This window comes from Salvia hispanica, chromosome 2 (assembly GCF_023119035.1).
Source record: "Salvia hispanica cultivar TCC Black 2014 chromosome 2, UniMelb_Shisp_WGS_1.0, whole genome shotgun sequence".
Lineage (NCBI taxonomy): Eukaryota > Viridiplantae > Streptophyta > Magnoliopsida > Lamiales > Lamiaceae > Salvia > Salvia hispanica.
The window spans coordinates 31,439,089-31,453,079 of NC_062966.1; the positions used below are offsets into that span (position 1 = coordinate 31,439,089).

Sequence of the window (13,991 nt, forward strand, 5' to 3'; positions counted from 1 at the left end):
CTATATTTCAATGAAAAAGTTGAAGAATTAATTATGAAGAATGGTGCCGGCAAATGGCAATGATCTAGAACCATTGTCTATGTCAAATAATTAGATAAATTCAAAAGATTATTTCGTTTGTTAATTGTTATCAGGTTATGAGCTCAACTTCAGTATTGAAAATTTCAAGATTGATTGACAAAAGTTAATTATATTTAATTATTTATTTAGTATATATATACTTGACATAAAAGATTAAACAAACGTTATTGTGACATAATTTGAATAAAGTAAAAATTTTTGAAATTAATTGACATGTCTATGATGTAGCGACTGTGAGTAAAAATAACTTTGTCAATCCAATAAAAATAAATAAAATTGTATTATAATATTTCTATGCTTATGTTATGTACTCATGTAATTATTTAAAACACATTCCATTTAGCATTTTATTTTAGTGGATAGTTTCATTTCAGCATACAAGATTTCTCAATTACGTACTCCCTTAATTTAATCAATATACAATTATAAATTTCATAATTAAAAAATTGAATATTGGTTTGACATAATCATATGCTTATTAAATAATCTCCAAATCCCTAACGGCTCTGTAACAAACATTCAAAGTTCCGACCAATCACCTCTGACTTTATCAAAATCAAACCTTAAAAACTCCCACAAAAATGCTGTTTTTTGACCCCACCTGAATTCCCAACCGTTACACCCAATCATACGAGCTAAAAATCCAAACTGCGCCATTCGCAATTTCACAATTTTCGAGCTCAAACCTTCCAAGAAATGAACGATGGAGCTGTAATCGCCGGGGGCCCAAGTTTGAGCGGCGCGTTGAAGAGAAAACGGCCGCTGAGAATCGAGATTCCAGCTGTGTTGTCTGAGATTCCCAATTTTGAGGAATCCTACGATGATCCTGTGTGCTGTTTTGCTGATTCTGGGGTGGGTGTTTATTCGTTGAAGGGGAAGAAGAAGTTCATGGAAGATTCCTACAAAGTTTTTGCTTCTGCAAATGGTGATAAGGTAGGTGCAAAAATCGATTCTTGGGATTTTGTTTAGTTTTTGTTCATTTTCATGTATTAAAAAGATAAATTTTTGGTGTTTGGAGAGTTGGAATTTAGGATTCTTGCTGTTTCTGTGATAGGAGCTTTTGCCATCAATTCATATGATTTTTGGAAAGTGATAGTGTTTTGAAATGTAGAGATTCTTTGGAGTGTATGATGGGCATGGAGGAAGCAAAGCAGCAGCATTTGTGGCAGAGAATTTGCATCTAAAGATTTTTGAAATGTTAGAAAGCATTTCAGAAAACAAAGAAAAGGAAGCAGCATGTAAAGCAGGCTATTTGAAAACAGATGAGGAATTCTTGAAACAGGTAATCTTTCTTCTTTTTCTTGAATTGGAACATATGATGAGTTTCTGCACAAAACTCACTTTTACACTGAAATTGCAGGGGCTGGATAGTGGTGCTTGTTGTGTGACTGCACTGATTGATGGGAGGGAAATGGTGGTTTCGAACTTGGGCGACTGCAGAGCAGTTTTGTGTATGGGAGGTGGATCGGCAGAAGCTCTAACGACGGACCACAGACCCATGCGAGAAGAGGAGCGAAGGCGAATAGAGGATAAAGTATTTCTACTTCTCATGAGTCCTTCCTTTTCTGATCATATGCACACAATTAGTGAATCTTGAAATGAGTTTTGGAGCTTATTTGATGATCATGTGACATAATAGGGTGGATATGTGGAGATTCATCGCGGTACTTGGAGAGTTCATGGGACCCTCGCAGTTTCCAGAAGCATCGGAGATGCTCATCTCAAGGACTGGGTGATGGCAGAACCCGACACGAAGGTTGTATGCTTGGATCCGGATATGAAGTACCTCCTTTTAGCATCCGACGGCCTCTGGGAAGAGGTGAGTGAAAATCGCGATTTTGATGTAGTTTTGCAAGAATTCAGCTGCTCACCGGCGATCTTGTTTTTGTGTTGTGCAATGGTGATAGGTGAGCAATGAAGAAGCAGTAGATGTCGTGATGCAGTCGTGTTCAAGTGCCAAGAAGCAACGGATACGAAACCCTAGTGGCCGGAAAATGGACAGCATACGACAGAGAGGAAGTGCAGACGAGGATGGAAGCCCTCCAGCCAAGTCCAGGAGAATTTCAGTGGTGAAGAAGACGAAGACGAAGATGAAGACTCGTTTCCCAGAAAACGAGAACAGATTCTTGAACGAGAGAGGGCTTCTAGCCGCGTGCAAGAAGCTTGCTGATCTTGCTGTTGGCAGGGGTAGTTTGGATGACATAACTGTCATGATAATTGATTTGAACCATTATAACCATGAATCTTTAGTAGTTGCTAAGTAGTTTCTGATATATTCTATAAATGTACTAGTAGTATTTTTTTTCACAGATTTAAGGTTTCATGCTTCATAAAAATTCACATCTACTAAGGCTGCAAGAAATGTGACATATTTATTCATTGTGCAACAATGTCTCAAGATCTGTGTTTGATGACATGACCACAGCTACTTCTGTGAGGTGTTCATCTTATTACAAGCAAACTTCAACGAAACAGGAGGGTCCGAAAACGCCCCACCAACAACTTGATCGAAGATCCACCTATTTGCTGCCTCAGTGAAGTGTGTCCCATCCCAACTGATCCTCGTCGAGGGATCCTTGCACGAAACAGCAAGAACAGTCTCTGTCCCATTGACTACCGTCTTGCTACCACATTTGATGAACCTATTGTAGTTGTATTTCCCTCCATGGCCGCAGCAAGCAACGAATGGATTCTCAAATCCTGCCATTTTTCTCATCAACACAGACTAAAACACGAATAAACACAGATCCCTCAGCAGAAACAGAAAAAAAGTGGGAAACTCATACCTAGTTTCTTTGCTTGGCTGATGAGAGAATACTTAACCGCGTAAACATCCACATACGTGATTGCAGCTGCAGGGAGCTCTTCCCTGAGCTGCAAGACGAGCTCCCTCAGTTTGAGGTTGAAATACTGTGAGACATCGTTGTATGGAGACGAGCAGCCATGTTTGTCAATCTGCGCTGCAGTGACCAAGAACCTGTCCATGACATACGGCAAGCAACCAACAGGCCCCGTGTTGTGCACCCAAACTGTCCTCCCCCCTTGGCCATAAATCAGCTGTTTAACAGTAAAACAGCCATTATTTGCATCTGGCAACGACAGTGAGGGCTAAACCGTTTGTTTTCTTACCTTGATTACATGAGAGAGTTGGCCTAACACATCAGGAACGTAGGCCTTGACTTCCTCAGTCGACATATTGAGTTTGTAGCCGGCGGTGAGGTCATTCTGGCCAATGTCGAAGGTGTATAAAGCTCGGGAGAAATAGTCCTCCTCTGGAAACAGGTTCTGAAACACCCCTTTTAAGGGAAAATGCAGTTAAATCATCTCAAGTTGTGTGTTAATTTTGAATCAAGATCCATTTTTCAGCAAAAAACAAACAAGAAGAGAAGAAATGACCAATATCCAATTAATGTACTGTGAAAAATTGCAGAATGAATAACAATATTCATACCTTTTTCTCTAAAATTTTGTGATCTTGTTATAAAATCCGAAAATTGGAGGTATTGAACATCGAGAGAGATGGGGCTGTACCCACTCTGCCAAATGGTTGTGTTCTGACGCCTGATCGTCGATCCAGCAGTCGCAAAATTGCATCCATGCCTGAAATTTGTTCCCATCGAGTCCAGGAATGCATCGAGATAAGGCAATCCCACGCTTTCAGCTGCAGCAAAAGCAGATTAATCCACTACCAAAAACAGAGAGAGAGAGAGAGAGGGAGAGAGAGACCTATGAAATCGATTAGAAGGCGGCCATCACAGTAGCGGCCGGAGGGGGAGTGGAAGAATGTGGCTCCGTTGGGAGGAGGAGCTTGGCCGAACGCCGCGGATAGGCCGCCGGTGTCGGAATTGGAATCGCCGAAGTTGAAAATGGCGGGAAAATTGCACTTGTTAAAACCTAGTGTTGAGGTTGGAAGAAGAAATAGGGCAATTAAATGCAATTTGAGTAACTCCATAATTTTTAGAAGCAACTGAAGTCTGTAGCTGAGTAGCTGTCTCTCTTAATATTTGGTGAATAAAAAAAAAAGATTGTGCATGTTACAATTTTGAATTTCTTTAATAAATTGGCCAAGGTCAGTATTGAGGTTGTCGTTTTTGGTGGACTGTAGTAACAGTAGAATATAGGTACACATCACTCTGTTCGAATGATTTGAGTTGTTATAATGGTCGACCCCATTGGATAGAATAGAAGTCAACAAAACTGAATAAAATATTTCACTAATTTGAAAATTTCTAAGATTCAGCATTCCAAAATAGACTTTGACTCTGTTTCCGTTTTGGGCTCTACCTGTATATGCAGATGGTTTCACATTAGTATTTCTTCATAAGGAACTTTTCACTGATGTCTGAATTTGTAGATCAATGTACCAGCAGCAAAAGGCCTAACTGAATTCCAACCATTTGCAGCAAAGAAACAACTCTAAATACATAAAATGGATCAAAATAGGAAGGCCTAATGTCATCTTTAGTTGCTTCTGCTGCACCCAGATTCAAGTGAAACCGGAGGGTCTGAAAACGAGCCATCCGCAATCTGATCAAAGATCCACTTGCTAGCCGCCTCGGTGAAGTGGAGTCCATCCCAACTGATCCAAGCAGACGGATCCTTGCACGACTTAGCCACCACCACCTCTGTCCCATTCACAACTGCCTTGCTCCCACACCTAGCATACCGGCTGTAGTTGTAATCCCCTCCGTACCCACAGCATGCTCGGAATGGATCCTCAAATCCTGCACCAACCACCCTTCAACATTAGCTACATAAATCGAAAAAATGAGCATGTTTTGCTACTCACTCACCTAGTTCCTTTGCCTGACTGATGATAGCATACTTGGCTGAGTACATGTCAACATATGTGATTGCAGCCAGAGGGATTTCCTCCCTCAGAACCACCACGGCTTCGTATAGTTTCACGTTGAAAAACTGTGAAACCTCGTTGTACGGGATCAAGCAGCCATATTTGTCAACCTCTGGTGTAGTGGCAGCTAGAGCATCAAGAACATATGCAAAACAGCCTAATGGTGCTGTGTTGTGTATCCAGAATGATCTCCCTCCTAGCATGTATATTTCCTGCCTCACAAAACATGATTTCACTCGTGCTCGAAAATTTTCTTAAAGAAGCTAGTGAAAAAAATGTACATACCTTAATCACAGAGGAGTACTGTCCTATCATATCAGGAACTTGTGCCTTGATTTCTTCCAAGGTCAAGTTGAGATCCAAGCCGGCAGTGAGGTCGTTTTGGCCTATGTCGAACGTGTACAATGCCCGGGAGAAGTAGTCCTTTTCCGGGAGAGAGTCGAGGAACAGCCCTTCATGGAAATGAACTATGAAAAATAGGCAAAAACAGACCATTTTATATGTTGAAATAGGCACCTTTTTCTCTAACAGCTTGTGATCTTGTCATGAAACCAGAGAACTCGACTTGCTGCACGTCGAGGGAGATCGGGCTGTAGCCTCCCGTGGAAAGGGACAAGTTCTGAGGCCTAATGGTTGATGCATAAGTTGCAAAGTTGGCCCCATGGCTGAAGTTTGAGCCCACAGAATTAAGAAAAGCACTGAGATAAGGCAATCCCAAACTCTCAGCTGTAACAAAAGCAACACTATATATAAACATACACTTTCAATAATCTAGAAAATGGTTACTCAGTTATGATATGGAAATTCACAGACCTATGAAATCTATGATGAGACGGCCGTCGCTCCAACGGCCAGCAGGAGCATGGAAGAATGTTTCTCCATAGGGAGGAGGAGCTTGACGGAATGCGGCTGAGAAGCCACCGGTGTCTGAATTTGAGTCGCCAAAGTTGAAAATGGCTGGAAAGTTGCACTTATTTGAGCCAAGAACTGAGTTTGGCAGAAGAAGAAATATCAGAAGCAGAGAATAAACCTTAAACTCCATGAAATCTGAGATGGTTTTTTGACAAGATTTTCAGAATGTTTAAACCTGAATTTTCTTTTTATAGGATTTGATTAGGCCAAAGTATAGTCAGCACTAAGTTTTTCTTTGTTTTATTTTTTTTAATTGTGATATGTCATGAGTGAGAAACTGGGAAAAATAGACAGCTGACCAACCTTATCATTGACTAATATTTTGTTGTGTTCCATTTTGACTAACCAGCAATCTTTATGAATAATCTTTTGATTAATCAGCAATGTTTGTGATAATATATTGAAACATACAGTATGCTGTTCACTTGGTAGCCTAATATTTTGCTTCACATTCACTACAAAGTAGTGATTTCCCACAATATATATGTGCCCCAGCTACACCTTCGTAACTCCAAATCCCCGGATTCGTTACAGTTCCTCCTGTGATACTCCAACCCCCTCATGAATCGGTTATTCCTAAACGAGTTTAAAGTGGTTATGTGACTTTTTAAGAAGATAATTCACTTATGGTTTTGATGATTCACTGTCATTTTGAACTGAAAAATGGAACACTCTGAAACGGAAGAAAAGAGTGCGTACAGCAGTGCGATGCAAAGTTGCTACTATAAAACTCCGTAAATTACAACTCTAATACACTAACAAATGCCTAGCATTCAACAACTCATGAGATCAATGGAACTGTATGAAGGGCTAATGCCATCTTCAGCTGCTTCTGTTACACGCGAATTCAAGTGAAACCGGAGGATCTGAAAACGAGCCATTTGTAATCTGATCAAAGATCCACTTATTGGCTGCCTCGGTGAAGTGAACACCGTCCCAGTTGATCCAAACAGATGGATCCTTGCACGACTTGGCAAGAACGAACTCTGTCCCGTTCATTACTGTCTTGTCCCCACACCTAGAAAACCTGCTGTAGTTGTATTTCCCTCCATAGCCACAGCAGACTCGGAATGGATCCTCAAATCCTGCACAAACGAACTTTCAACATGGCTCGATAAATCTCAAATGACAGCATCTTTTAGTACTCACCTAGTTTCTTTGCCTGGCTTATGAGAGCATACTTGGCTGAGTAGATATCAACATATGTGATTGCAGCAAGAGGGAGCTCCTCCCTCAGCTGCAACACGGCTTTGTGTAGTTTCACATTGAAATGCTGCGAAGCCTCGTTGAAAGGGATCAAACAACCATATCTATCAACCTCCGGTGTAGTAGCTGCTTGAGCATCAATAACATAGGTCAAACAGCCTAATGGTCCTGTGTTGTGTATCCAAAATGTTCTCCCTCCTAAACTGTATATTTTCTGCCCCACAAACAAGATTTTTAACGCGATTTTAAGATGCCCCAAAAGTTTTTTTAAAAAAAAATGGTTTTTCCAAAAGGAGTAAGGTGAGTTAAAACCTTAATGGCAGAGGAGAACTGTCCTATCATATCAGGAACTTGTGCCTTGACTTCCTCTGTGGTCAAGCCGAGATCATAGGCGGCGGTTATGTCGTTCTGGCCTATGTCGAACGTGTACAAAGCCCGGGAGAAGTAGCCCCTCTCCGGCAACAAGCTGTGGAAGAACCCTTCACAGGAATGAATCTAATATGAGGCGAGAAAACCAGCCAGACATGAAAATATGCTAAAGTATGCACCTTTTTCTCTAACAACTTGTGATCTTGTCATGAAATCCGAGTGCTCGACCTGCTGCACATCGAGGGAGATCGGGCTGTACCCTCCACTGAAAAGGGATAAGTTTTGAGGCCTTATGGTTGCAGTAGCAGTTGCATAGTTAGCTCCATGGCTGAAGTTTGAGCCAACAGAATCAAGAAAAGCGCTGAGATAAGGCAGTCTTAGGCTCTGAGCTGTGACAATATAAGTTGTCAACACAAACATATAATTTCAAGAACCAAGGAAATGGTACACACCTATAAAATCAATGATGAGACGGCCATCGCTGTAGCGGCCAGCCGGGGCGTGGAAGAATGTCTCCCCATAGGGAGGAGGAACTTGGCCAAATGCTGCAGAGAAGCCACCGGTGTCAGAATTCGAGTCGCCAAAGTTGAAGATGGCTGGGAATTTGCAGGTGTTTGAGCCAAGAGCTGAACTTGGGTTCAGTATCTGAGCTATGAGCAGGAAATGCAGTGTGGAAACCTTGAACTCCATGAAATATGAGGTAGTCTTATGAGGGGACTTTTTAGTATGTCAATTATTGGATTTATAGAGTGAAAATTGGGAAGAATAGACGGATATACATCACATCATATTTGACTAGTTTTGCTGCTGAGATGCATAAGTTTGAGCATGTAGCCTTCCAGAACTCTCCCCATCAAACTGACTTTTCCAACTGGAATTCATCGACTCTTCCAATTCATTTAATCGAATGAAAAAAATGATAGCAAATGGCCCATTTATTCCAACAAGAAAATCATTACAATGTCATCTATCGAACATATAGGCCCTCATTTTAAACAGAAAACAAGATGACGAAGACCAAGAAGCATAGCAGCCTGGATAGTTTTGACTATTTTTAGCAAGGACATGGGAACAACATTGCTAGTTAGAGTAAGAATTGTCAAACAACATAGGATTAAGGCAGGAATAGAGTGTACACAAACAAATATATTCCGAGGTAAAAACAGAGTAAGACCAAAAACCAGGGCAGTGTTGTGCATTACAATGTCCCTTTTTTGGAGAATATGGAAACTTGATCCCACTACAAAAGGATAGAAAGAAATGAAAAGGGGGGGAAATGAGAATTTTACACATCATCAAGATGCAACAACAATTAATGCAAGAGTTGTATGTTGTCAGAATTTAGATATTCCAGCTCCATTCCGCACAGCAAAAATCATGAAATGATGAATAGGGGTGCCAATGTATTATTGCATCTAACTAGTTAGAGAGCGAGCAAAAGGACAACTGGAAGAAATCGAGTCCTGGGAGAATCTCGTGCAGGAGTTCACCACCTCGACCCTGACCTGTCAAATGACACAAGCACAACGATCAATCGTGAGTTCTATACCACCAGATATGATATTATAGGGGAAGTTCTATGTTATCAGTGATCATATGAATTCATCATACTTTAGCAGAGATGAAAAGAAGTTAACAGTGTGCATGTAAGAATATCCTAAGTGCGATGAGTAGAAATCATGAGGCAGCAAGGAGTGTCCCGATATCACAGTTGCATTGACTACTGTTTCTAACATCATCGACTTACCAGTACAAGTTCCCCCAGCAAAGCTAGAAGCTCAGTTACATGATATAGCCATGCAAGTGAGAATTGTAATGCAAGAAAAAGGTGACACCTTCATTTTCCAAGTACACACATCCAAAAGGGCTACAACAGTCCCTTCTAAAGTTACCAATAGAAATAACAGACTTGAATGGTTTTTATATGAAGCCACTTCTCTTACTCGTATTGCTAGTTAATAAATGCCAAAGATTACTAGGATCCAATATCTCAAACATATTCATCAAGAAAGGAAGACTTTCAAGAAGCTTCCACAGGTTTATAGTAGTAAGAGCTGGGTCAGGTAACTTGCAAGCGCAGGACGCAGGAGAAAATATGAAATACAGAAAATCAAAAGAAAACGCAGTACCTGTTGACATCTCTACCACCTGAAAATCCTCTGCCTCCACTTCCTTGAATATATCTTCTGTCGTCACTTGGTCTCGCCCATGGATTTACAGAGCCACGCGAATGAGGCCTCTCATTGCCATCAAGAGCTCTGGGATCTTGATATGCTCCATCTGCATAAGAAGCTCTCTGAGAATAGGAAGATCTGGTATCTTGATAGGATCCCTGCCTCGAACGGGGTCTTTCATGTAACCCAGCTTGGGGATCATCATGTGCCCCTGGTCGAGAAGGAGGTCTCTCAGCAAAGCCAGCTATTGAATCCTCATATGCACCTGGACGAGATCGAGGTCTCTCTTGATAGCCTGCTCTAGGTTCCTCATATTGTCCAGGCGCAGAAGGAGGTCGGTCATGAAAGCCGGATCTGCCCTCATTAAATCCGGTTCGAGAAGGAGGTCTATCATTAAATCCAGCACCCCGAACCGCCCCGGGGCTTTGCCTCTCGAAATTTCTCTGACTATAGCGAACTTTGTCATCCAACTGAGAGACCAGAAGTTCCAACTCCTGCTCTTTTTTATGTATTTGGTCTTGCACGCCAGCTTCTTCTTCACCAGTTTTTTGCGGTAATTCTTTTTTCAGTTGCTCGATTTCTTCCTTCAAATTCTTCTCTTCTTCTGTCTCAGGCCTGAAAATGTTATCTCTTCAGCTAAAAACAAAAGTATCTTGTACCCATGCTAAAGCTTTTACCATTTCAATTTTTTTCAGATTCGCTGTAGGTAAAAGAGGTAACAACGATTATGTTTATGCTCATCTTGATTAAACGAATTTATCCAATCTAGTACTACCAGAGAATGAATTAAAAGATACCACAAACAGTTTACAACTATTAAAAATAGTACACCATCAGCACCTACTCCCATATCACAATCAAGAACATAAAACAGTATAAGTGCTATTACATCAAGCGTTTAAAAAGCATTGTGACACCTTAACGGAAACCTCTGCATTCATCTAAACTGAAGTGAATTATGCATAAATAGTCCTCTAGGCCTTTTGTTTGCAACTGAATTCCATACCTCCATCTGATATTCTGGGCATACTTGCCAATTTAATGTTACCTTGACCCATAAAATTACATTGTTTATTACTACATAATACTAGGAGTTAAAAAAAACACTTATAAACCTCACAACTATAACCCAAACATCCATCCTTAGTCCCATCCACCAGTCACCATTAGCTCACATCTCTGCGTAACTCTATAAATTAATCATATTGGGTTGATATTGAACTTCTAATTCCTTCACCAAACAAATGTATGTTTGGAGTTAGTCATAAACGATCTTGCTGGATATAAATCAGAGTTTGTCATAAATGCTCTAACTGGATACAGCTTTACTCAGTGGGCTTCAAGATTTTTTGACAGAAATATCCCTTGGATACAGATATTAAACTGCCAAAGTTCACTTGTTCATCATAAGGACACTTATAAAGTCCCATTCAATTCGCATATGAAAATTCATTTTATACATGTTACCACATTTATAATTGATGATACGAAACAATAGAGACCATATCTATATCCGCTATATCGCCTCCAAATATTCCTTTCTCCATCATTATGATGCCAAAACTAAACCATACCCCTAAAAGTCAAGAATAACTACAAAAAAACTCACCAATTTCCATGATTGCATGTATCAAGCCAAAATGGACATTACCAAACAAACCATAAACTTGTCATCACAGCCCTATACACCTTTCCAAAAATGAAACGACAGCAACAAAATGCATTGCATAATTAATAACTACCTGTCCACACGTCTGTCCAGCTTAAGATCAATCTTCTTCCAATCCAAGCCCTTCTGCTCCAGCAGAACTTCTCTAGGCTTAGCATCCCCAAACGGATTTACTTTAGGTTTCTGCCTCACTATAGCTTCACCAGCTCCGCCCAATGCAGGAGGTGCCTCTGACCCGCTCACCTGCGGAGACTCCAGACCAGTCGAGTGAGAACTTGAGGGCCTACTCCCACCACTAACCGAGTGTTTCTTCTCTGCAACCTCCAAGTCCAGCTTCTTCCAATCCAAACCTTTCTCAGCCAGCACTTCCTCCCTCGGCCTGGCCGCCCCAAACGGATTCGGCTTGTTAACCTTCACCGCATCCCCATCCTCAATTTTAAGTGAACTCAAACTCAAGCTTGGATTTTGCTCACTCCGACCCCCCCACCGGTCGGATTCAGGCTTTGAGACTCCAGACCCAAAGCTCTCATTACGGGTCCAACGATCAGTCTCGGGCTTCGAAAAGCCCGAGCCAAAGCTCGAATTTCTCGCCTGCTGCGGCTGTGAAACAGGCTTCTTCATAGACGCCCAATTGTCCACTTCATCGGCGCGCGATGCTCCGCCGCTGCTTCCCCCAAGTGAGGTGTACTTACCCCCAGCCCGGGATTCACGCGAATCGTGATCGGGTAGGATCGTTTGCTTCTTCATCGACGCCCAATTATCCACCTCGTCAGCACGCGAAGGCTGATCGAATTCCGAAACCCTAGATTGCTGCGGAGGCCCCCTCCGCCCATCATCCTCAAATCCGTAAGATCTCCGGCCCTCAAACTCCCTCCGACCCGAATTAGGGCCGCTGGAGCCGTAATTGGAAAAGCCGCCGCCCAATCTGCCGTACTGCATTTCCTCCGCGGAGCGCTCCTTGGGCCCTGTGGGGAGGCGGAGCATTTCCTCCGGCGTCAGTCCGCGGCCCTGAGAAGGCATAACCCTAAATTCCTGGAGTGACATTTTGGTCTTCTTCTTCTGCTTGGCGGTGCTGACACCTTCCTTGAGGCTAGGGAAGCTGGCCGCGGGCGCCGCCGCCGCCGCAGCGGCGGCCTTCTCCTCAGCCTCGCGCTGCTCGGCCTCCTCCCTCTCGGCCTCGGCGGCCCAGGCGCCGACTCCCCATGGCGATTTCGACATTTGGTGCAAAGATCTCTGGCAATTAAATGTGAATTTTGTGGAGTATAATTTCCTTTTTTTCTCGTTTCCCCCAAAATCTGAGAGTTTAAATATAGAAACACAAGAGATGGAATAAGACTACAGTTAAGCCAACAAGGTCACGACTCACACATTTAATTATAAAACTCATTCAATTTAAATTATTTTCAAAAATACGTTCAACTCATGTGGAATCTTTTCATTGGCTGCCACTTTATATGGACTCATTTTTTAATATTAGTAAATATTTTAGATAATTATTTATTTCCAAAAAACTATACGGTTAGTATAGCGTTAACTTAGATTACTTCCAGCTAAAATATTTCCTGGACGAAGCAGAGTTTAGGGTGCCCCAAATAAAATTTGATGACGTGGAGTAATTTGATTGGTTAAGACATTCAACTGTTAGCCATAGTGGGCGTGGAGAAATCATATTTTCTTCCATGGGCGGAGAATCAAATATTGGCTTGTTTATTTATTTAAATGATCATTTAAGAGATATTAACATTCAAATCTCAAACATTGAATTTTATTTACAACTAAAATGTTTTACTAATGTCTCGTTTTTACTTATTACGGATCCTTTAGGAACATTTAACTGGTGAACATGGTTCGCGAACGGTGCATCAGCCCGCCATATGTGACGACAAAAGGGGGTGGTGGTGGTGGTACACCGTTCACAACACTGTATCAAATATTTTATGGGAAATATATGAGTATAATCATATGAAGTATTTGATGCATACATGAAAAAATGCAAAACAAATATTTCACTTAATAAAATCACGAGCAAATCCATGAGTGTATGACGAACAGAAAGAAGAAGCCTACTGAGGTGATGTTGTGTGTACAAACGCTGCAACATTCTCCAATTTATAGAAGCCAACTATGCCTACCTTTATTGAATGCATGACCAATGGAGTTAGTGTGGATTAAATTTCATAGATATCCATCCCAATCATAATAAATATTGCATACAAGTTTGTGGTTGGATAAACATATGTGTCGATACATACACCTACACAGCCAATGCTATTCATTACTATCCCATTCATCGAAGTGAGGATGATGCTATAAATTTTGTTTCACCAAGTCTCATTTTTGGCAAATTTCTCCTTCTAATATGTTTGCTGAGACTGTAATTGAGATTAGACATTATTTAATCTCAGGGATCAAAATTGATTGGTTGAATTCTCGTTCAAATTATTAATTTTAACCACGTGCTAAATGACAAGATTAACAAACAATAGGCTTGAAACCAAGTAAATCAATTTAAAATATGGGAGCCTGGCTTGCTACAAATGAAACGATTGAATTATTATTTATTGTAATATATCTTAAATATATGAATCTAATTGCGACATGTCTAAAGATTGAGATATAAATGGCAATTATCTAGTTGTTTAATCAACAATTTCCGACAAAATGGATTAAATGTGTTTTAAGATAAGATTGATGTTAGACCACCTCCAACCATACACCAAATCCCATT

The 13,991-nt window shown here is 41.1% G+C and overlaps 5 protein-coding genes across 5 annotated transcripts; 1 reads left to right on the forward strand and 4 right to left on the reverse strand.

The window, feature by feature from the left end:
- Positions 1–611: 611 nt before the first annotated feature.
- On the forward strand, positions 612–2,460 carry LOC125207861 (probable protein phosphatase 2C 14). The gene is made up of 5 exons (XM_048107363.1): positions 612–1,014; positions 1,193–1,363; positions 1,442–1,615; positions 1,721–1,900; positions 1,989–2,460. The coding sequence occupies exons 1-5, from the start codon at positions 778–780 to the stop codon at positions 2,343–2,345; spliced, it is 1,119 nt and encodes a 372-aa protein (XP_047963320.1). The 5' UTR covers positions 612–777; the 3' UTR covers positions 2,346–2,460.
- LOC125207859 (GDSL esterase/lipase At3g26430-like) lies at positions 2,429–4,195 on the reverse strand. The gene is made up of 5 exons (XM_048107361.1): positions 3,808–4,195; positions 3,533–3,742; positions 3,211–3,377; positions 2,868–3,138; positions 2,429–2,781 (listed from the first exon to the last, which is right to left on the reverse strand). Exons 1-5 carry the CDS (start codon positions 4,031–4,033, stop codon positions 2,507–2,509), a joined length of 1,149 nt encoding a protein of 382 aa, XP_047963318.1. The 5' UTR covers positions 4,034–4,195; the 3' UTR covers positions 2,429–2,506.
- Positions 4,196–4,440: 245 nt separating this feature from the next.
- On the reverse strand, positions 4,441–6,022 carry LOC125207860 (GDSL esterase/lipase At3g26430-like). The gene is made up of 5 exons (XM_048107362.1): positions 5,747–6,022; positions 5,450–5,659; positions 5,219–5,385; positions 4,875–5,145; positions 4,441–4,805 (listed from the first exon to the last, which is right to left on the reverse strand). The coding sequence occupies exons 1-5, from the start codon at positions 5,973–5,975 to the stop codon at positions 4,543–4,545; spliced, it is 1,140 nt and encodes a 379-aa protein (XP_047963319.1). The 5' UTR covers positions 5,976–6,022; the 3' UTR covers positions 4,441–4,542.
- A 423-nt stretch (positions 6,023–6,445) lies between these two features.
- LOC125207858 (GDSL esterase/lipase At3g26430-like) lies at positions 6,446–8,159 on the reverse strand. Its single transcript, XM_048107360.1, has 5 exons — positions 7,873–8,159; positions 7,600–7,809; positions 7,364–7,530; positions 6,995–7,265; positions 6,446–6,930 (listed from the first exon to the last, which is right to left on the reverse strand). The coding sequence occupies exons 1-5, from the start codon at positions 8,108–8,110 to the stop codon at positions 6,668–6,670; spliced, it is 1,149 nt and encodes a 382-aa protein (XP_047963317.1). The 5' UTR covers positions 8,111–8,159; the 3' UTR covers positions 6,446–6,667.
- A 351-nt stretch (positions 8,160–8,510) lies between these two features.
- LOC125207857 (eukaryotic translation initiation factor 4B2-like) lies at positions 8,511–12,574 on the reverse strand. The gene is made up of 3 exons (XM_048107359.1): positions 11,337–12,574; positions 9,550–10,209; positions 8,511–8,925 (listed from the first exon to the last, which is right to left on the reverse strand). Exons 1-3 carry the CDS (start codon positions 12,479–12,481, stop codon positions 8,907–8,909), a joined length of 1,824 nt encoding a protein of 607 aa, XP_047963316.1. The 5' UTR covers positions 12,482–12,574; the 3' UTR covers positions 8,511–8,906.
- Positions 12,575–13,991: the final 1,417 nt, after the last annotated feature.

Excerpts from the sequence above, each read along its gene's own strand:
- LOC125207858 (XM_048107360.1), bottom strand. The coding sequence starts at position 8,110 with ATGGAGTTCAAGGTTTCCACACTGCATTTCCTGCTCATAGCTCAGATA. Across the intron at positions 7,810-7,872 it reads TCTCATCATTGATTTTATAG|CTCAGAGCCTAAGACTGCCT; the intron begins GTGTGTACCATT and ends ATATTGTCACAG. Across the intron at positions 7,266-7,363 it reads AGTTCTCCTCTGCCATTAAG|AAAATATACAGTTTAGGAGG; the intron begins GTTTTAACTCAC and ends TTTGTGGGGCAG.
- LOC125207861 (XM_048107363.1), top strand. The coding sequence starts at position 778 with ATGAACGATGGAGCTGTAATCGCCGGGGGCCCAAGTTTGAGCGGCGCG. Across the intron at positions 1,364-1,441 it reads ATGAGGAATTCTTGAAACAG|GGGCTGGATAGTGGTGCTTG; the intron begins GTAATCTTTCTT and ends CTGAAATTGCAG. Across the intron at positions 1,616-1,720 it reads GAAGGCGAATAGAGGATAAA|GGTGGATATGTGGAGATTCA; the intron begins GTATTTCTACTT and ends GTGACATAATAG.
- LOC125207857 (XM_048107359.1), bottom strand. The coding sequence starts at position 12,481 with ATGTCGAAATCGCCATGGGGAGTCGGCGCCTGGGCCGCCGAGGCCGAG. Across the intron at positions 10,210-11,336 it reads CTGGACAGACGTGTGGACAG|GCCTGAGACAGAAGAAGAGA; the intron begins GTAGTTATTAAT and ends TAACATTTTCAG.
- LOC125207859 (XM_048107361.1), bottom strand. The coding sequence starts at position 4,033 with ATGGAGTTACTCAAATTGCATTTAATTGCCCTATTTCTTCTTCCAACC. Across the intron at positions 3,139-3,210 it reads AACTCTCTCATGTAATCAAG|CTGATTTATGGCCAAGGGGG; the intron begins GTAAGAAAACAA and ends ACTGTTAAACAG. Across the intron at positions 2,782-2,867 it reads CAGCCAAGCAAAGAAACTAG|GATTTGAGAATCCATTCGTT; the intron begins GTATGAGTTTCC and ends GAAAAATGGCAG.
- LOC125207860 (XM_048107362.1), bottom strand. The coding sequence starts at position 5,975 with ATGGAGTTTAAGGTTTATTCTCTGCTTCTGATATTTCTTCTTCTGCCA. Across the intron at positions 5,386-5,449 it reads ACAAGCTGTTAGAGAAAAAG|GGCTGTTCCTCGACTCTCTC; the intron begins GTGCCTATTTCA and ends ATTTCCATGAAG. Across the intron at positions 4,806-4,874 it reads CAGTCAGGCAAAGGAACTAG|GATTTGAGGATCCATTCCGA; the intron begins GTGAGTGAGTAG and ends TGGTTGGTGCAG.